The 22173-nt window shown below is 45.5% G+C and overlaps 1 protein-coding gene across 5 annotated transcripts; it reads left to right on the top strand.

The window, feature by feature from the left end:
- Positions 1 to 1725: 1725 nt before the first annotated feature.
- LOC142915789 (uncharacterized) lies at positions 1726 to 21171 on the top strand. Of its 5 annotated transcripts, XR_012936098.1 has the most exons (9): positions 1757 to 1775; positions 3341 to 3437; positions 5474 to 5606; positions 9586 to 9770; positions 10855 to 11056; positions 12941 to 13119; positions 18772 to 18843; positions 20453 to 20517; positions 20847 to 21171. XR_012936098.1 is itself a non-coding variant. In XM_076061465.1 (7 exons), the coding sequence occupies exons 2-6, from the start codon at positions 5555 to 5557 to the stop codon at positions 18817 to 18819; spliced, it is 666 nt and encodes a 221-aa protein (XP_075917580.1). In that variant the 5' UTR covers positions 1726 to 1775; positions 5474 to 5554; the 3' UTR covers positions 18820 to 18843; positions 20847 to 21171. The 5 variants fall into 5 exon arrangements, 2 of the variants coding, with proteins under 2 accessions (XP_075917580.1, XP_075917581.1); XR_012936097.1 differs by lacking the exon at positions 3341 to 3437 and having other exon boundaries at positions 1726 to 1775; XR_012936099.1 differs by lacking the exon at positions 3341 to 3437 and having other exon boundaries at positions 1726 to 1775; positions 18772 to 18847.
- The last annotated feature ends 1002 nt before the right edge of the window (positions 21172 to 22173 follow it).

The following is a 22173-nucleotide window of genomic DNA, read 5'->3' as shown; positions in this document are numbered from 1 at the left end:
AAAGGGATATGCACCGGGGGGCGTCCCATGCCTATCCCCAGAGTCACACGAGGACACGCTGCACAGCAATAACAAACAACCCCTCTAATGCCCGATGATGCTGGATGTAATTTCCAGTGAAACGTCGTATTAAAAAAATGTGTAAATGTTGTGGATTCACTCTTCAACACACCGGTGGGCTAAAGTAGTGAGCTATTTTGTCTTTTGTCAACATGACACTTTTTTTGCTGATTGGCCGTGTCGGGTGGTGGAGGGTTATGACACCCACCCATCACCCACTCACCCACTTACACACCCACTCACTCAGCCACTCACCCACTCACTCACTCACCCACTCACTCAGCCACCCATCCACCCATTCACTCAGCCACCCCACCCACTCACTCACCCACCCACTCACTCACTTACCCACTCACTCACTCACCCACTCACTCAACCACTCACTCACTCAACCACTCACTCAACCACCCACTCACTCACTCAACCACTCACTCAACCACCCACTCACTCAACCACCCACTCACTTACTCATTCACCCATCATCCACTCACCCACCCACTCACTCACCCACTCAACCACCCACCCACTCAATCATCCACTCATCCACGCAGCCACCCACTCACTCACCCACCCACTCACCCACCCATTCACTCACCCACCCACTCAGTCACTCACCCACCCACCCACTCGCCCACCCATCCACCCACTCACCCACCCACCCAGTCACTCACCCACCTAGTCACTCACCCACCCACTCAGTCACTCACCCACTCACTCACACCCACTCACTCACTCACCCACTCACTCACCCACTCACTCAATCACTCACCCACTCACTCATTCACCCACTCACACCCACTCACTCACCCACTCACTCACCCACTCACCCGTTCATTCACCCACTCACTCACGCTCACTCGCTCACTCACTCACGCTCACTCACTCACTCACCCACTCACTCGCCCACTCACCGACCTCCACTCAGGAGCAGGCTGCGTGTGTCGGGGTAGAGTGTGGACACTCACAACCTCTCCCAAGGCACCTGGCCCGTGTGGAGAAGTAGGCTAAGTTTACCCACTAAGAGGGCCTCTCTTAAGAGTTCCTTCTGCTTGAGCAAATAACGTGGTGATGCTGCGCTGTCAGTGGTGCACAAATAGCAAAACGACTCACCACCGCACGAGTCAATAATACTGATTTTTCATGGTAAAAACAATGCACGTTGTGATTGAAGCTTCCGGTCAAAGTCTCCTCCGCCAGCCGTGAGTGGTCTGAGCAAGCAATTGCAGGGGCTGCGCCTTTACACACACACACAGATCCCCCGTGTAGCCCTGACAGACTACCGGGGGTATTGTTAGCGAGCGCCTATTAAGGCCGACACGGCACACCGTGGCCAACGCCACGCGCCCGTCCGCCTTTGTCTCCCCAGTCGCGACGTTTACTACGCACAGGCACCCAGGGTGCTCATTTGAGGCCGAGTCGACCTAGGGGAGTCCCAGGACCGGTTCAGAATAATCGTCACTGACGGTGTTGTCCGTGAGCGGGAATCGAACTCGGGTGGCCGGGGTCGTGGGGTGACTCGCTGACCACCGCTCCTCCCTCCCCCCCACCCACCCACTCACGCGCACGCGCGCGCATTTCGCACGAGGCGGCCACTGATTGGTCCCCCCAAGAGGGGGCCGTCCTCGAGGCCACTCCCCCACCCCCCCACGTGGTCCTGTAGACCACGTGACACGCCTCGAGGGCCTTCACTCCGTCAGTAGCACTTGGCAACGCTGGTAAGCACCACAACACTTTTATACATTTATTATGAACTTTTATTTATTATTAACTTGTATTTATTATTAACTTATACTTATTATTAACTTGTATACTTTTATTATTAACTTATATTTATTATTAACTTTTATACATTTATTATTAACTTATACTTATTATTAACTTTTATTTATTATTAACTTGTGTTTATTATTAACTTATATTTATTATTAACTTGTATTTATTATAAACTTTTATTTATTATTAACTTATATTTATTATTAACTTTTATTTATTATTAACTTATATACATTATTAACTTTTATACATTTAAAATGAACTCTACATCACCGACATCGATTAAACAACACTCGGTGATTGGTGACTGCGGCTGCCTTAGAGAGCCCGAGGTGTTATCGTCGATTGTTTAAGGATATAAACAAAATCTTTATAATAATTAAGGTCTTAAATGTTAAAAGTTACAAGTATAATGAGCGTCTTGTGAGCTTTTAGACGTTAACTTTGCTGTTGGGGGTTTTCCCGCCTTTTTTTGCGCTGGAAAATCAATTGGAGCGTAACAAGATGTGGTTATTAATGATAATGATTACAGTACTACTAATACTGTATTCATCGCTTCTTTTATCGATCCAAATCGGAATGACATCGACGCGACCGAGTTGGAAGATGGCTTTAGAGCGTTTTGGTGAGGAAAGTGCGATGTTGTTATGATGTAATAGTCGATAACGCCTTGTTAATAGTAACAACAACGTACAGTGGTACCTCGGTACGCGTCGTTAAATCGTCCCAGAAGGTAGGAGGACTTATACCCAAAATGACGAACACCAAACGCAATTTTTCCCCATAAGAAATAAAGTGAAAGGAAATAATCCGTTCCAGAGTGTAAGAAATGATATTTTATATGGCATATTATACATTAGTGGAGTTGTATAATATAATGTAGACTCTACTTTTGATTTAAAGATGTCGTGACTGCAGTAATTCTTATTCTTAGCTCTTTCGGTAAAGTCACGTTGAAGGGAAACAATAATAATATATAAAATATATATAAAACAATATATTGTTTCCCTTCAACGTGACTTTACCGAAAGAGCTAAGAATTTAGACTCTACTTATTACTAAAATGCATACATACATTAAAATAAATGCATAAATAAATTGAAATAAAATTTAACGTCACTTTACCTCGCTGAGAGGAGTTGATAGCCTACGAGGATAGTGGTCAGGAGGAGGAGCAGGAGGAGCAGGAGGAGATGTTATTCTTTGGAAGGAGAATTCCCCTTCCATTAAAACTTCAGGAAGCTGAAATTCTGGGGGATTTTTTTTTAATCTCTTCTGTCTTTTTTCTTGACTCGGCCCTGGTTGAGGCTCACCAGGTTTGAGTTTTACTAAAAGCCTGTCCATTGACGTTTGTTTTTTTGCCTTCTTCTAAGAACGTTCCTGAAGTGTGACATTGTCTGGTCATTCCACACAATACTCTTACGGCCTTGTCAGAGCTTTATTGGGGTGGTATTTTTCTTGCAACACTTTGCACTTCCATGCATTTTACACACGTTTCTTTGATCAGTGAAGTGGGGGCTTCCTCTATCTCCTCCTCATCGCCTGAAGAGAGTGCCTCCATCTTCACCTGGTGTTCCTCCCTCTCAAGCTGCCACAGCTCCACAGTGGGTACAGCTCTTCCTTGTGCTCCTCCACTAACTCCTCCACATCATCATCACCATTGACCTCCAGGCCCATGGACCTGCCCAGAGAGACAACATCCTCCACAATAGGCACAGCCTCAAAGCCCTCAAAGTCCCTTTCAGTTACGGCTTCTGGCCACAAATTCCTCCAGGCAGAGTTCATGGTCTTATAGGAAACTTCCTGCCAGGTGTTTGTGTATAAGAGTTATACAGTGCACAATATTAAAATGCTCTTTTCCAGAAACTCTCTGAGGGTCAATTCTGGGTCAGAGGTCACTTCAAAGCACCTCTGAAAGAGTGCTTTGGTATACAGTTTATTTAAAATTTGAAACGACCTGCTGGTCCATGGGCTGAATGAGAGGAGTCGTATTAGGGGGCACAAACTTCACAGTGATGAAGTCGAACTGCCGGCAGCACGTCGTCCTGCAAGCTTGGTGGGTGTGCAGGAGCATTGTCCTGAAGGAGGAGGGCCTTTAGAGGCAGTTGTTGCTTCTCTGAATATTTTTTTTTACACTTGGCCCAAACACAACATTGAAGCACTCACTGAAGAATTGTCTCGTCACCCAAGCCTTTGAGTTTGACCTCCACATGACTGGTAACTGGGTTTTTTGTTCATTATGTTTTTTTATTTTTAAAACCCCTCGGGTTCTCCGAGTGGATGATTAGTAGAGGCTTGAGTTTAAAATCCCCACTTTGTATTGCCACACAACAAGAGAGTTAGCCTGTCATTCGTTGGCTTGTGCCCTGCCAATGCCATCTCCTCTTGTGTGATATAGGTCCTGTTTGGCATTTTCTTCCGAAACAGCCCTGGCTCGTCACAATTAAAACTTGTTGGGAAACAAAACCCTCAGCCTCTACAAACTCCCCAAACTCGGTAACGGATTCCTTTGCAGCGTCTTTGTTGGCACTGGCCGCCCTCCCCAATGCCTCACAACACTATGTATGCCAGTCCTCTTCTTGAAATAATCAAACCAGCCATGGCTGGCTTTAAACACTTCACTAAAATCTTCACTCGTTCCTGGCACGTCTTTTAAAAGATCGGCATGCAACATTTTTGCCTTCTCCCAAATTGTAGCCTCTGAAAGGCTATCGCCGGCTAACCGTTTTTCGTTTAGCCATATTAATAACAATGTTTCTACTTGCTCTGATGTCCGTGATCTTTGTGTTTGATATAAATTTCACCCCCTTTGCAACGTTAGCTGATTCGATGGCTTCGTTTTGTTTTCTTCACAATCGTCTAAATTGTTGCTCTCGGCATATACGCGACGCCACCGCAAGATCAGTTATGCGCACGCCGCTGTCATACTTTTTTCTACGATCTCTTTTTTCACGTCGACAGTGATCCTCAACATTTTCTTCGCAGCTTGGCTTTCCTCACGAACCTTCTTGAATGAATTCGGCAAAAAATTTTACGTTAAAATGACAAAAAAACACCACGTGGAAATTCACGGAGAGTTGTAGCAAAAGGGTTGCGCACTGAACGAGATCTACTGGAGAGGCAGACTGAGGAGCGGCGCTTTGTTTAAGTCGTGAACGGGGTCTACTGTACGCGGTGACTCATCTCGACCCATACAAGTTCTAGCAAGCGCGTCGTATCACAAGCAAGACGTATCCCAAGACATTTTTTCTCTCGTCAAATACACGACGTGGACCAAATTCGACGTATTCCAAAGCGGTCGTACACCGAGGTGCCACTGTAAATGTGTTTTGGTGAGGAGAGTGCGATGTTGCTGTGATGTAACAGTCGATAACGCTGGTGTTGTTGACGAGGTACAAGAACCAATGGTCGCCGCCTCAGAGCTGAATGTGAACGTCCATTTCAATGCTATAAAATACTGTGAATTATTAAGGTCTAAAATATGAAGCGCGGTGGAAGGATGGTGTCTGATCGACTTATTGCAGGTTAGAGATGTTAACCTATTTGTATTGTATAATGTCATTGTAGTGTTATATGCATCGTCTTAATTAATAATGTAATGGTGTGAAATGCATTGTGTTTTAATACGCAACATACACAGGGTTAACGGCGGGAGGAGAAGGGGACGGTGGTGGTGTACCAGCTACACCAGCGGCAGCAGCAAGAACGCGCCGGCCACGCCATGTTGCCGCGGTGTCTAGCGGTGCTCCTTCTGGCCTCCGTCGCGGTCCGAGGTGACAACCGCCGTGAACACCGACCAGTCCAGTTCGCTTATTGGTTAGAGCCCTGTGAGCCATGCGGCTCTTGAATCGGGTTGCAACCGCAACGAAACAAAAACGTGAATAAGAAACCGCAGCGGCAGCATCCAGCAAGCGTCACCGTGACGGTAATCGTCATTGACGCCGTTGTTCGGCATCATCTTGTCAAGCGTCATCATTGTCATCCGTAGACGCGTCAGCACCGCCATCGTATAATCCGTAGTTGTGGCAGCAGGTTTCCGACATCGCGGTTATCAGCAAAGTTCATCATTTGGAGAGGCTAATAGGGTGGCTGGAATCGCCAGTGTTCTGTGCATTGAACAAATAAACAGCCCAGGGCCTGCGCTTGAGCAATGGCGAGCTACAGGAGAATGCCACACGTATCGGAGCATTCATAGCTCGGGGTGAGCAGCTCTATCATGGGATACCTTTTCACCAGTATCAAAGTATTAAATATAAGAATAGGTTTGACCCTTTTGACCGAGAAAACAGATGTTATTATGTTTTGATTTAAAGCTTTCGTGACTGCAGGCATTCATATCCTTGGTTCTTTCGGGAAAAGTCACCATGTAGAAGGGAAACAATAAAATAATAAAAATATAAAACAATAAAATTCCCTTCTATGTGACTTTACCGAAATGACCAAGAAAACATGTTATTATGTTGAAATACCAAATAGATAACTTTGTCAAGGAATCAATTACTGCATCAGCTACACGTACTTGTGTTGAACATGCAAACAGACATGCTCTGTTAAAAAAAAATATATAGTGCATTGTACTCTTTGTTTTTTTCGGGTAAAGTCACGTAGGTAAAAAAAAAAATCTATAAAATAAATGAAAACAGCTTAATTAAACAACTAAATTAAATGATTTAATTTAGTTTTCATTTATTGATTTTTTTTACCCACGTGACTTTCCCGAAGAAAACAAAGAGTATGAATCCTCGCAGTCACGAAAGCTTCAAATCTGGAACTAGCGCATTGTCTTTGTGCTATTGTTGGCGTTCCCTGGTCTGACAATGGTGAGGCTAGACCATTAAGAACAAGGGTGTCTCTGGTGTAGACCAATCGCTTTCTCAAAGACAATGCATATAACATTATAGTCACGTTACTTTTTTTATTTAAAGCTTTCGTGACTGCAGGGATTCATATTCTTGGTTCTTTCGGTAAAGTCACCACCACGTAGAAGGGAAACAATAGAATAATAAAAATAATAAACAATACAATTAAATCACGACGTTTCGACTGCAACACAAGAAGCAATCATCATCAGGTGTGAAAAACCACGGCAAGCAATGTTTTTATTGTTTCCCTTCTACGTGGTGACTTTACCGAAAGAACCAAGAATATGAACCAAGAATATACAGTTAAGTTACTATTATTAAAGCACCGCATATATTATCAGAGGTTGTTTGCATGGTCACCACACGTACCGTATGTGTGGTCATTTGCAGACTTGGTTCCCCGCAAAAGGTGTCTATTTGGTGTTGGAACATCTTAACACAACTCCTCTTTGATTGCCAGAGAAAGGGTAAAAACCAGTTCTTATTTTTATCATAGATCATTAATCGACCCCGGAGGGCGATGGACGCAACTCAGCGCCTCCGACTGAGAGCCGCTCACGTTGACCCCCCCGAGCCACGCAGTCGTTTGCGTATAACGGTCGCTGCGCTGCAAGTTCTCGCTTGTTTAAACAAAAAAAAAATCTGAAACAAAATCTGAAAATCCCTCCGCATCGCGCCGCGAAATCCGTTTGTCCACGCGGCATTCGATCTGTCTGCGTGAGGGCACGGTGTGGGAGCAGGCGCCTGCGCACAGAATAGCTTTCCCAAGTCTGAGTTGTGCAATTCCCAGTTAGAGATAATAAAAAACACGTCCCAACATTGACCCCACGGGTAAAGACAAGCCTCTCAAGTTTGGAGCTCTCCAGGTGCCACAGTGGCTAGGAGCTGTCAACTACCTCGCCTGGTCTACAGGAGGTCGTGGGTTAGATCCCGACCTTGACGCCTGCTGCTGCTGTATATTTGGAGTTTGCGTGTCTCTCTTATCATCACGGTGGCTATGAGATGTTAACTACCTCGCCTGGTCTACAGGAGGTCGTGGGTTCGAGCCTGACCCTGACGACGCCTGCTGCTGCTGCTGTATATTTGGAGTTTGCGTGTCTCTCTCATCATCACGGTGGCTAGGAGATGTCAACTACCTCGCCTGGTCTACAGGAGGTCGTGGGTTCGAGCCTGACCCTGACGACGCCTGCTGCTGCTGTATATTTGGAGTTTGCGTGTCTCTCATCATCATGGTGGCTAGGAGATGTTAACTACCTCGCCTGGTCTACAGGAGGTCGTGGGTTCGATCCCGACCTTGACGCCTGCTGCTGCTGTATATTTGGAGTTTGCGTGTCTCTCTCATCATCACGGTGGCTAGGAGATGTTAACTACCTCGCCTGGTCTACAGCAGGTTGTGGGTTCGATCCCGACCTTGAAGCCTGCTGCTGCTGTATATTTGGAGTTTGCGTGTCTCTCTCATCATCATGGTGGCTAGGAGATGTTAACTACCTCGCCTGGTCTACAGGAGGTCGTGGGTTCGATCCCGACCTTGGCGCCTGCTGCTGCTGTATATTTGGAGTTTGCGTCTGTCTCTCACTGTTGTCCCGTGGATTTTTCTCCCAGTCCTCCAGTTTCTTCCTCCACATTTAGAAACAACATCACGCATTCAGAGTTTCTTGGCTGCTATACATTTCCACACAATGACAAGTCATTAAGTTGGGCTATCACTTGTGGCCAGGTCGCTTCTGACAAAGAGCCACATAACTCAGTGGGGCCTTACCTTGATTAATAAGAAAAATAGTTTAGTTTTTATCGTGTATTTTTTATGGAATTTCGGATCTTGCTGCAATTGCAATCTGCTTGATGACATGCTCCGGTATTTTCTTATTAAAACCTGATAAGTACAAGTTAACGACAACATCCCTGCCCAATCATTTCAGAATCAGGGATCTTGATTTATCCTGGAGGAATTCGCTGAGCTATGAAGCTTATTTTTTATTGTTTAACTCAGGTGCCCCCCCCTCCCCAGGATTCTGTCGCACAAGGGGAATTACCCGAGTTAAAGGGCAGCTCAGCAAGAACAGCGGCAAGACGAGCGTGAGCAGCGGCCTCTGCGTTCGACATCTGTGATGGGCGTGAACCGGTCTCTCTCCTCATAATAATTAATAATAAAGGTTGTTTTTGGGTTAGATTGCGTTATTTATAAATGTGCCGTAACCCTCCACCACCCGACACGGGCAATTAGCAAAAAAAAGTGTCACGTTGACAAAAGACAAATAGTTCACTACTTTAGCCCCACCGGTGTGTTGAGTGAATCCACAACATTTACAGTGTGAGTAGTACTGTGACGTTTCGCTGGTAATTACATCCAGCATCATCGGGCAATTCGCCAGAATGGTCAAGCCCTCGCTTGCTCCCGGTCTTAAATAGAGCAGCAGCAGGGTGACGTCATCATTTAACTCATATCAGGTGCAGTGATTAGAGGCGGAGGGGGGGGGGGATTGTAATTATATAATCGATTGGTAATCAGTCAATGGTTATGATTAGTAATGAGTTGTAGATTAGTAATTAGTTGTAATGTGTGTTATTGTGATTATATGCTACGTTAGTAATCCGTTAATTAGTATGTGTTTCCCCTATAAGGAATTGTAATATGTATTATTTAATAATACTCAAACTGTAAATGTTGTGGATTCACTCTTCAACACACCGGTGTGGGGCCAAATTAGTGAACTATTTGTCTTTTGTTAACGTGACACTTTATTTTTTGTCGATTGGCCGTGTCGGGTGGTGGAGGGTTACGACACATTTATAAATAACGCGATCTAACCCAAAAACCTTTATTATGAATAATATTGGTCGCGAAAGCCTACTACGTGTTGAACTCTTTCTCTCCTCTCTTCCCGTGCAGATGTAACGTTCGCAGCAAAGCTCCGGCTCTCCCTGCCGGAGAGGCTGGACGTGACGGAGGGGGTGAGCTTGACCATCAACTGCTCTTTCTCACCGCCGCCGACCGACCTGAATCACGTCATCGTCAAGTGGTCCGTGTTGCCCGCGTTCTACTCGAAGAACACGTCCATCGGCGACGTCGTCCAGGTGACGGGCGGACCTCATCCCGGCTCTAACTTTGAACGACTTGACTCCCCCGTCCGTGTCGCCGCTGGCATTGACACGCCGCGGTTTCTGTTTAACCGGCGGCGCGTTATTTGCGCGTGTTTTGTTTTGCTCCGGAGGAGTGACGGTGTCACTCAGTGACCCAGCTAACGTCTCGTCGAGTGCCACTTTTTTTGTTTTAAATAAGGATCTTGTTTTAAGAAGTTTGCCTAATTTCGTAATTGAACGGCTTCCTATTGAATGAAACTGGCACACCCAAGGGATAAAGCCCCACGTGCACAAGGAAAGAGCGTGCGATGTTCCAAACAAATAAAGTGGACTCTTTGATTATCCGCACTTACAGATCGGGAAGACGGCCGTGGATAATTCAAAGTCACGGATAATCCATAACTTTAACCAGTTTCTGTGGATCTCTATGCCAGAAACCACTAATATAAGTTATACATTACTAGACTTAAGGCTTTCGTGACTTCACGAGTTCATATTCTTTGGGTCTTTCGGTAAAATTTTGATTTAAAGTTTTCGTGACTGCAGGGATTCATCTTCTTGGTTCTTTCGGTAAAGTCACCACGTAGAAGGGAAACAATAAAATTATAAAAATAAAACCTAATAATGTTATTATGTTTTATTATTTTATTATTTCCCTTCTTTCGGCAAAGTCACGTAGATAGGTTCATTTTCTTTGAACTTATCTGCGTGACTTTTACCGGAAGACCCAAAGAATATTTACATGTCACTGACGAGACGCGCATGCCGAGTGATAACACTTTACTGCCCCTGCCCAGCAGAAGGCTCCGCCTACTTAAGCGGATGACGGCGGGGCCACAGCCAATCGGGCATCAATCAAATCGCGGCCGAATTCGTACGCTGCAGGAATCAAACAAAATAAAAAAGTCGTGCATCGCGAAACTTCGCCGCCTCCTCCGCACCGGAGTCTGGGAACGCTGCGCGAGCCGCCGGGAGCCGCTGTGGGACGCTCGGGAGAGACGGGCCGGAGACGGGCGGGCGGGCGGGCAGGCGGGCGGCAACACCGGATCGCGGCCCTTTCCTTTTTTCTCGTCCGCAGATCTACAACTCGGGCGTCGACGTCGTCGGCGTCGGGGTGGCCGCACTCGTGGGCGACGTGGCGAAGGGCGACTGCTCCGTGAGGCTCCGGCGCGTCTCCGCGGGCCTCGGCCCCGTGATTGGGTGCATGGTGGTCTGCGGGCGGTGCAACACGGAGGACGTTGCAGTGGCACGGGAGGCGACGCTGAACGTGACGGTCGCAGGTGAACGGAGCGAGCGGCGTTTTGGGGGGACCGTCCGATCACGAAGGGCCGCTTGGCAAAAGATGGGTGGGTGGGTGTGGGTTGGTTTTATTATAGATTTGAGGGGGACTCCAAAAACCTCAACGGTAACTCCACCCAACCCCGGTCAATTAAAATCCAAAGGGGCATCCTCTTAAAAAAATCCGTCCCCAATAAACAAGGCACCGCCAGTGAACTTGAAACCAACACCGGGACCATTCTTTCAACATCACCAATCCATATCGACGCCTCAATCTGGCTCACAATGGCTAAACTCCTGCCATTAGACACTTTTTTTTCCAAATGTTTTTTGCTGTGGTTTTCACACCTGATGATGATCGCTCGCGTTGCGGTCGAAACGTCGTGATTTTTTGCTATTTTATTTTTACCTACGTGACTTTACCGAATAGAACCAAAGAGTGTGGGTTGGTTTTATATATCTACGGGAACCTTTTTGGCGGTCTCACGATGATGACGAAAAGAAGAGGCTGCTTTTTTACCCCTTTCCGTTCGTCACGTCCTGAAGATGTTGCAGACGCCACTGCCGCCGTCTGTTGAGCTTGGGACTCTCGGTCCAAATTAGGCGACCGGACACACGGGTACCCGGTTTGTTCGTATCTCTGAAAGTTCCTAGTAGGACGTTTCTTAAGTAGGGAGTCCCTGTGATCAATTATTATAATAATATAAATTATCTTCTTTGGTTCTTTTGGTAAAGTCACGCAGATTGAGAATAAAATAATAAATTGATAAAATAAAATAACACAATAATATTTTATTCTCATTCTACGTGGTGACTTTACCGAAAGAACCAAAGAAGATGAATCCTTGCAGTCACGAAAGCTTTAAATCGAAATATAAATTATATTTGTAAATTCTGATATCGCGCTTACCATCTATACACGCGAGCATAACGACTCCCCCCACCGCCCCCCTTTAACGAGGATTCCTTTAGCGCTCACTTTTCCCAGGGGGCCGCACCTCGAGCACTAAGGGAGGCCTGCCTGCAGTGTACCGGTGGCGTGCGCGCGAGGGGAGAATTCTCGTGTAACACGATTCACGCGGGCCCGAGGGATGAAGCCGGTGTCATCCCGTGCGACGGCCCGAGCGGGGAGCAGCAGCGTTGGCGGTTAGCGCTACGCTGCTGCTGCTGCTACGAATCTGGCGGCCCGAGTTCGATTCCCGTTCGCGGCCAACGCCGGTGACGGTGATTTGATCCGGCGTCGGCCTGAAACGAGTTCCCTGGTGCGGTTTGTAAACACCGCCGCTGGGGAGACAAAGGCGAGCCGGGCAGGCGTGGTGCTGGACACCCACCCTGGTGTGGCGTGCCAGCTTCCATTGCCGCTGCTCGCTAGCGGCACTTGACCTAACCGTCTGTCGAGGCTGTACAGGGGGATTTTTGCCTTTGATACTCTTGAGCGTCCTGCGTGATAACGTCGCACGTCTGGTGCGCATCGGTCGACCCCACGGCGCCTGCTGCTGGGTCTGTCCCCGTGACCTACCGCCAGTCTTCAAGTGCGCCGAGCCTGGCGACAAGCGCCGTGTTGTTGTTGTTGTCGACGCCCTTAGAAGAGAGCGTGCGGGGTTAGAGTGATAACGGTGAAGATGCCCCCCCCTCCCCCCGGTGAGCCGTGTCCAGGCAGTGCCACGTTTTAGCGATTGATCCTCCTGCCTGCCTTGCCGCAGGCGAAGTTTCAAGTTTTTTTTTTCATTTCATTTTATCGGGCGCGGCCCTGCGAGCCGCGCGGCTCTCAGGTTGGGTGCAGCAACAACAGCGAACGAACAAAACGCGAAGCCGCGTTGAGCCGGTGGCGCCGCGTGCCGGTCTCACCGAGCCCCTTCTCCGTCGCCGCCCCGGTTCTCTGTCAGCCCCGCGGCGGCGCGGTGGCGACGCCGCCTCCGACCCCACAGCGACCGCGCCGCTCCCCTCGCCCACGAAGGGGACGTGGCTGGTGGCGGCGGTGGTGGAGGCGGTGGCGGTGGCGACGTTGACAGCGCTGGGCTTGGTGGCCGGGGCTGCTGCCGTCGTCGCCGCGTTCGTCTGCAAGGTGCGCTGACGCCCGCCACCTGTTCTGTATTTTGAATTTGTGGTGTCTCTCATCATCACGGTGGCTAGGAGATGTTAACTACCTCGCCCGGTATGCAGGAGGTCATGGGTCTGACCCTGATGTCTGCTGTACATTTGAAGTCTGCGTCTCTCTCTTTCTAAACACGAGATTTTGATCCTGTCCATAGTAGAGTTTGTTTGGGTGAGATGGTGTAAATATAAATGCTCTGTCGTTAAACCCGCCATCACCTGACACAGCCAATTAGTAAGGTTTGTGTCACATAAACAAAACGTGCTCAGTAGTTACTCGTTTATCGTGTAGTGTATAGTGTAGTATACAGTGTAGTGTATAGTGTAGTATACTAGTTCAACACTAACTCGTTGTGTGTTGGAGCGTAAACCCACTGCAACATTTACAATTATAGTTTAGTATATAGTGTAGTGTAGTATACAGTGTTTAGTGTACTGTACAGTGTAGTGTATAGTGTAGTCTACTAGTTCAGTACTAACTGATTGTGTGTTGGAGAGTAAACCCACTACAACATTTAAAATTATAATGTAGTTTATAGTGTAGTGTAGTATACAGTTTCATGTATAGTGGAGTGTATAGTGTACTGTACAGTGTAGTGTATAGTGTAGTATACGAGTTCAACACATACCGTTTGTGTGTTGGAGAGTAAATCCACTACAACATTTACAATTATAGTGTAGTATATAGTGTAGTGTAGTATACAGTGTTTAGTGTACTGTACAGTGTAGTGTATGGTGTAGTCTACTAGTTCAGTACTAACTGGTTGTGTGTTGGAGAGTAAACCCACTACAACATTTACAATTATAATGTAGTTTATAGTGTAGTATACAGTTTCATGTATAGTGGAGTGTATAGTGTACTGTACAGTGTAGTGTATAGTGTAGTATACGAGTTCAACACATACCGTTTGTGTGTTGGAGAGTAAATCCACTACAACATTTACAATTATAGTGTAGTTTATAGTGTAGTGTAGTATACAGTGTATAGTGTACTGTACAGTGTAGTGTATAGTGTAGTCTACTAGTTCAGTACTAACTGGTTGTGTGTTGGAGAGTAAACCCACTACAACATTTACAATTATAATGTATATTCTTAGTTTTTTCGGTAAAGTCACGTTGAAGAGAAACAACAAAATAACAAAATATATATATAAAACAATAAAAAATTCTCACGACGTTTCGACCATAACTCAAACGGTCATCATCAGGTGTGTCGGTTTGCATAAATTTATTTTGAAAACGGCATATTTATTTATATATATAAAAATAACGTTTGCGTCACACGCAAAGATTGGCTGTTTGCCAGGACTAGTCCATCTATTTTTTGAAAAGAGGAGGGGGGAGACGAAATTTGTTTTTATGTATGCTGTCTGAAAGCCACTGTAAGCGTGAACAATCAATCAAGAACTGAAATGATTTATCAAATCTTTCCAATGATTGCTAAGATAGAATCCATCTTCTCGGTTGAAATTGTCTCTGTGTTTGTATATGTGGATAGCCTCATGAACGAATCTCTCATGGAAGCCAGATGGCTTACAAAGAACCTCCGTCTTGGAAAAGTCAATGGCATGTGAGCCTACTGAATTAGAACAATGATCTGCTACGGCCGAGGTGTTGGTCCTACCGTGTTTAAGGTCTGCTTTATGTTCACGAATGCGGTCCGAGATATGGCGTTTGGTTTCTCCAATGTAACTACTACCACAGAGGCAACTTAGTTTGTAGACACCAGGGTATTGTATGTCCGGAATCACATCTTTTACAGACGGAACCAGATCACGGATTTTATGTAATGTGTTGAAACGGACCTGGATCTTGTGTTTATTCAAGATTTTGGAGATCTTTTTTGTGATCCCAGCAATGTAGGGTAAAGTGATGGTTTTGAAAGGCTCCTCAAGAGGGTTCTTCTTCATGGTTTGAGTGATAGCTTTGCGGATTGTATAGTCGGAGTAACCATTAGCCCTAAGAGCTTGGTGTACGTGCTTGAGTTCACTGCTTATGTGTTCCTGGTCGGATATGCATTGGGCTCTATGATACAAAGTCTTGATGAGAGAATTCTTCTGTGATGGATGGTGGTGGGAATCCGGTTTCAGATAAGCATCCGTATGGGTAGCTTTCCTGTAGACAGAGTGGCTCATTGAACCATCAGGTCTCTTTTTAATTAGGACATCCAAAAAAGGTATCTTGCCATCTATTTCGACTTCCATGGTAAATCTGATGGCTGGGTGTATGGAATTGATGTGGTCGAAGAATTGGTCTAGAGCAGGCCGGCCATGTGGCCAGATGACAAAAGTGTCATCCACGTACCTCTTCCATAAGGTTGGGCGCAGAGTGGCAGTCTGGATGGCGTCAGTCTCAAATTTCTCCATGAAAATGTTAGCTATAATTGGAGAAAGGGGGGAGCCCATTGGGGTGCCCTCAGTTTGTTTGTAGAAAGTTCCATTCCAAGTGAAGTATGTATTGGTTAAACAGTGTCTCACCAGGGGGGGTACCTCAGTGTTTAGTCCTTGATGAACCAAGTCTTCAATGATTGCAATGGTGTCAGGTACAGGAACCTTGGTGAATAAGGAAACTACATCAAAACTGACAAGCAGGTCGTCTGGGGACAGGGAAATACCCTTGATTGTTGATACCAGGTGAGTAGAATTTTGTACCGCAGAGGTGGTCTTTCCAGTGAAAGGACGCAGGATTTCAGACAAAAAACGAGCTAGTTTGTAGGTGGGGGAGCTGATAGTAGAGACTATGGGACGAAGAGGTGTATCAACTTTATGTATTTTTGGTAAGCCGTATAATCTTGGTGGCCTGGCAGCAGAAGGTTTCAATGAAAACTGTTTAGATTGATCAATTAATGCGGTTGAATCAGAAATTATTTTGTTGGTTTGTGTGACGAGGCTGTTGGTGGGATCTCTTTTTATTTTTGTATAACTACCATCGTCGAGTAATTCTTTAATTTTGTTGTTGTATTCTATTTTATCCATGATAACAGTAGCATTGCCTTTGTCAGCTGAGAGAACTACAATATCATTCCTCTTTTTTAATTTATATAATTCAAAACGCTCATTTTTGCTGAGGTTGCTAGCTGGCATCTTAGCGTTTTTGAGGGTTGCAGCGATTTCAGATCTTGCTACGTCTGCAGCGATGTGACCCAGGCCCCTGAGAGCAACGTCTACTTGGGCAATTATATCATTAACTGGTATGTGTTTAGGTGTGACTGCAAAGTTTAGACCTTTAGCTAAAACGGATTTCAGACCATCGGAAATAGAACTGTTACTGCGATTAATTACGACTTTATTAACGTCTAACTTTTTGGTGTGTGGGTCCGGTCTTTTGTTGAATAGGAGGTTAAATTTGGAAATCAGGTTTTCCTTACATTTGGTCGACATAGTAGCAGCTGAAGAGGCAGTCATATTGTCTACATGTTCCCAATCCGATGTGGACATTATTGCCGTCAATGATAAGTGTGATTTGTAGAGTGTCTTGTCTAACTGATCTAGTTCTGTGCGTATAAGTCTGATTTTTTCTGAGATAAGAGCTAAGCTAGTTTTGAAAAGAATTCGTTTCGCATTAGAAGAAGTTACAGTAGCAGAGGTGAGTGTAAATGCGATTGGTATTACCCCAGAGTCGCGGCATCTCTTCAGGAAGGTGAGAGACTCGATCAGCTGAGCTTTCTTATCCCGGAGTTTGTTGAAGGATCTTAAAGTTATGTGAAAACCCTCCCCGTAGAGGCGATTAAATTTTGATTTAAAGCTTTCGTGACTGCAGTAATTCATATTCTTAGTTTTTTCGGTAAAGTCACGTTGAAGAGAAACAACAAAATAACAAAATCCGTGATCTGGTTCCGTCTGTAAAAGATGTGATTCCGGACATACAATACCCTGGTGTCTACAAACTAAGTTGCCTCTGTGGTAGTAGTTACATTGGAGAAACCAAACGCCATATCTCGGACCGCATTCGTGAACATAAAGCAGACCTTAAACACGGTAGGACCAACACCTCGGCCGTAGCAGATCATTGTTCTAATTCAGTAGGCTCACATGCCATTGACTTTTCCAAGACGGAGGTTCTTTGTAAGCCATCTGGCTTCCATGAGAGATTCGTTCATGAGGCTATCCACATATACAAACACAGAGACAATTTCAACCGAGAAGATGGATTCTATCTTAGCAATCATTGGAAAGATTTGATAAATCATTTCAGTTCTTGATTGATTGTTCACGCTTACAGTGGCTTTCAGACAGCATACATAAAAACAAATTTCGTCTCCCCCCTCCTCTTTTCAAAAAATAGATGGACTAGTCCTGGCAAACAGCCAATCTTTGCGCGTGACGCAAACGTTATTTATATATAAATAAATAAATATGCCGTTTTCAAAATAAATTTATGCAAACCGACACACCTGATGATGACCGTTTGAGTTATGGTCGAAACGTCGTGAGAATTTTTTATTGTTTTATATATATTTTGTTATTTTGTTTCTCTTCAACGTGACTTTACCGAAAAAACTAAGAATATGAATTACTGCAGTCACGAAAGCTTTAAATCAAAAATTATAATGTAGTTTATAGTGTAGTGTAGTATACAGTTTCATGTATAGTGGAGTGTATAGTGTACTGTACAGTGTAGTGTATAGTGTAGTCTACTAGTTCAACACATACCGTTTGTGTGTTGGAGAGTAAATCCACTACATTTACAATTATAGTGTAGTTTATAGTGTAGTGTAGTATACAGTGTATAGTGTACTGTACAGTGTAGTGTATAGTGTAGTCTACTAGTTCAGTACTAACTGGTTGTGTGTTGGAGAGTAAACCCACTACAACATTTACAATTATAGTGTAGTTTATAGTGTAGTGTAGTATACAGTGTATAGTGTACTGTACAGTGTAGTGTATAGTGTAGTCTATAGTGTAGTATACTGGTTCAGTACTAACTGGTTGTGTGTTGGATAGTAAATCCACTACAACATTTACAATTATAGTGTAGTTTATAGTGTAGTATACAGTGTATATGATTACTGTTGTTACATTGTTTTTACAGCTTTATTTTGGTGATTCGAAAACATATGGTTAATCTAAATTGTCTTATGGTTGTTGTTGTTGTTGGCTTGCACCACATTGATTTTAACACACAGCGTTTTAATACGTTTTTTTTAGTGGAATATTTCCTGGTTTATTCCAGGATGTTTCTGTTACGCGTTGTCGCTTTAAGATGTTCTGTGTTCAAGTTTTGTTTGTTGCGGTTGCACCCGACTTAAGAGCCGCATGGCTCACAGGGCTATACCTAATAAATGAAACTTGAAACTTAGTGTACTGTACAGTGTAGTGTATAGTGTAGTCTATAGTGTAGTGTATAGTGTAGTCTATTGTGTAGTATACTAGTTCAGTACTAACTGGTTGTGTGTTGGAGAGTAAATCCACTACAGCGTTTTACAATTCGAGTACCTGGTGACATTTCACCGGTAACTACGACAACAACAACAACAAGCAGAAACATCAACAGACCTGACGATGCTGCTGCTGCTTGCTGCTGCTTGATGCTGCTGTTGTTGTATTTCGGGAAGCGTCAACGGAGTTCCGTGCGTTGTTGAGTTTTTCTCCCCACCCTGCGCGTGATGTTCTCGTTCCCCCAGCGAGGGAGCGACGGAGCGCCCCAATCCTGGTTCCCGAGTGCCTGCTGATGAGTGACGCCGTCTCTGCCGAGTGTAGGTAGCCACCGCCACCACCACCACCAGCAGCTCCACCATCACCATTCCCAACACCACCACCCCCACCACCACCACCAGGAGCTCCACCATCACCATTCCCAACACCACCACCGCCGCCGCTGCTGCTGGCGATAGTTTTGATGTAGTCTCTTTGTTTATCAAAGTTCCTGTGCCTGACACCATTGCAAGCATTGGAGATTTGGTCCAACAAGGGCTGAATGCTGATGTACCGGCCCTGGTGACACACTGCCTCACCAACGCTTACTTTACCTGGAATGGAACATTCTGCAAACAAGTTGAAGGTACCCCAATGGGTTCTCCCTTATCTCCAATCCTAGCCAGTGTTATCATGGACAGTTTTGTAAGGAATGCCGTCCAGGCATCCACCCTACGTTCATCCTTGTGGTACGTGGATGACAAATTCATCATCTAGCCACATGGCCGACCAGCACTAAACAGATTCCTCAACCGCATCAACTCTCCATACACCCAGACATCAAATTCACAATGGAAGTGGAAAAGGATGGCAAGCTACCGTTCTTGGATGTTTTAAGAGACCAGATGGCTCAGTGGGACACTCTGTCTACAGGAAAGCCACCCATACGGGATGCTTATCTAAAACCTGACTCCCACCACTATCCCTCCCAGAAGAATTCCCTCATCAAAGCTCTACACCATGGAGCTCAATGTATTTCCAACCGTCATCACCGAGCCAGTGAACTTGAACACGTACACCAAGCTCTCAAGATGAATGGATATTCAGACTACACAATCCGTAAAGCTATCACCCCAACCGTTGGGAAAGAACCGTCTGAGGACCCAATCAAAACCATCACCTTGCCATACATAGCAAGAGGTCACCAAAAATAATTAAAAAACAATGAGCAAACACAAAATTCAGGTTCGATTTAACACAGCACATAAAATTCGTGATCTGATCCCATCTGTGAAGGATGTGATCCCTGACATGCAATACCCCGGCGTCTACAAACTAAGCTGTGTCTGAGGCTGTCGTTACATTGGGGAAACTAAGCGACGTGTCTCGGACCGTTCTCGTGACAATAAGTCAGATCTGAAACACGGTAGGACCAATACCTCGGCCGTGTGCTGATCATTGTTTTAACGTGGTGGGCTCACACGACATTGATTTCTCTAAGACGAAGGTACTTTGCAACGGCATTGAAGGCAACAACCATCTACAGGCAACGATGACGATGGTAATTGTTGTTGTTGTTCCATTGGAAACCTCATTTGCCAGTAACAAAATATGATAATTGTTTTTTTTACCATTTTATCTGGCAACAAAACTGACACCTTTTTTTACAAGGAGTCATGTTTACATTGACCACTATACCTGCGGTCGGAACGCAAACACAAAACAACAACTCTGATAATGTATGCACGAGGCTCTAAAGAAAGCTGTCTCAGGTGTGGACCAATCAATTTCAAGGACAGTGCCACATACATTATCAGTGTTTTGTGTTTGCGTTCCGACCGCAGGTATTGTGGTCAATGTAAACACGACTCCTTGTACAAAATGTGTCAGTTTTGTTGCCAGATAAAAGGGTAAAAAAACAATTATATATTGTTGTTGTTTTCCCGGCAGGAGAGGGGGAGGAAGTGGAGGTTTGGCCGATGAAGACGATGAGAAAGGGTGGGGAGAGACCGCCGGTGGGTGGGGAGGGACCGCCGGTGGGTGGGGAGAGACCGCCGATGGGTGGGGAGGGACCGCCGGTGGGTGGGGAGGGACCGCCGATGGGTGGGGAGGGACCGCCGGTGGGTGGGGAGGGACCGCCGATGGGTGGGGAGAGACCGCCGATGGGTGGGGAGGGACCGCCGGTGGGTGGGGAGGGACCGCCGATGGGTGGGGAGGGACCGCCGGTGGGTGGGGAGGGACCGCCGATGGGTGGTGGGGAGGGACCGCCGGTGGGTGGGGAGAGACCGCCGGCCTTCGGATCTTCATTCCTTGTTCTTTGTGGCGGGGTTCTTTTCCCTTTAAGGTTTTGCAAACGGCGTCAAAGTGCAGACATCCGGAGGGCATCCCGACTCCGCCCAGTGCCACAAGACAACGGAGACAAGTTTGGGAAGCCCCGGTGCATCCGTTACAAAAACCTCGTTCTTTTCTTGAATACCCAACGATGCCCATGCACATCGTATAATTAGATTATGTTGTATGCACGCTGGTCGCATTGTTGACTTGTCGTACTGAGCTGCGCTGAGTGCCTTTGCTCCATCAGACCAATTCTGTAGAGGAAGCGTCAGCTGCAGACATAAAAAATAATATCCACACCATCTACACGTCAGGCACAGAGGAATGCACACGTGACTTACACGTCTATACTTATTAATATATTCATGATGTAGTGAAAAAGTTTCCCAAATTCATCAGATTTGATGAATCTGCAAACGCCTTCACGCACAGAGTGCACCTGAAGGGTTTCTCTCCACGGGCTGTTATGGCACACAATGAGAGGGAAAATGTCATTAATATGCCTGGAAGCCTTCATATCTTCCAGATGAATGTTAACTCAAAACTCTAAGCGCACAATTTCGGCTGTCTGACTACAAAAGGAATATTTATGAAAGCTAAATTCAGCTGACATAGCAAAGGGTGTTGAAAACAATACTATTTGTGTTTTGCAGAAATGCATTAATTAATGTTCAATTGCAACTTAGAGGTGTGAATCCAGGCTCAGGTGTCCTTGAATGCTGGGGATGAACAGATCCGACTTCAGCTGAATTTGTGTGCTGTGTTCACCTCCTGTTTCCATTCTTATGAAGAGTTCCAGAGGAAAACAAAAACAAACTATTGTTTTGATATAACCTCCGTGTTCAACAGAATTAATAGACTTTACTTCAAACACAAACTTGACACTGTCACACACTGCCATGAGTAAATAGGTGGTGGTGTGACCAGAACCATGCCTGGCCACCTTCATCTGCTCAGCATTAATTCTTCCTCACTCCACCAAGTAATGAATCCAGGATCAATCAACATAGCCGAGGCTATCCGTGTCTCTGTCTCTCTCTCCCCGTGGTGAAGGTGTTCCCCTCCACACATTCAGAGTCAACAGCGGCACGCGCTTAGCGTCTTTGACCGATAGATACATTGACGCACATATTGTTGGTTCTTTCAGTAAAGTCACGTAGATTGAAAATAAAAATAACAGATTAAATTCAATAAGATAAAGACCACTTGTGTTGCGATCGAAACGACGTGGTTTTTGCTTTATTTGCAATTCTTAATTATTTTACAATGTTATTTTTTTCTATCTACGTGACTTTACCGAAAGAACCAAGAATATTAATTCCTGCAGTCACCAAAGT

This window comes from Petromyzon marinus, unplaced genomic scaffold, assembly GCF_048934315.1.
Source record: "Petromyzon marinus isolate PM22_M1 ecotype Great Lakes invasive population unplaced genomic scaffold, UKy_Petmar_22M1.pri1.0 PM_G_Scaffold_35, whole genome shotgun sequence".
NCBI lineage: Eukaryota > Metazoa > Chordata > Hyperoartia > Petromyzontiformes > Petromyzontidae > Petromyzon > Petromyzon marinus.
Note: the sequence above shows the minus strand (reverse complement) of the source record. Positions and strands in the feature narration are given on the sequence as shown.

What these genes read in the sequence shown, in the direction of transcription:
- LOC142915789 (XM_076061465.1), top strand. Translation starts at nt 5,555, where the DNA reads ATGTTGCCGCGGTGTCTAGCGGTGCTCCTTCTGGCCTCCGTCGCGGTC. An exon ending in GGCCTCCGTCGCGGTCCGAG is followed by an intron (nt 5,607 to 9,585) that starts GTGACAACCGCC and finishes CTTCCCGTGCAG; the next exon opens with ATGTAACGTTCGCAGCAAAG. An exon ending in GCTGAACGTGACGGTCGCAG is followed by an intron (nt 11,057 to 12,940) that starts GTGAACGGAGCG and finishes GTTCTCTGTCAG; the next exon opens with CCCCGCGGCGGCGCGGTGGC.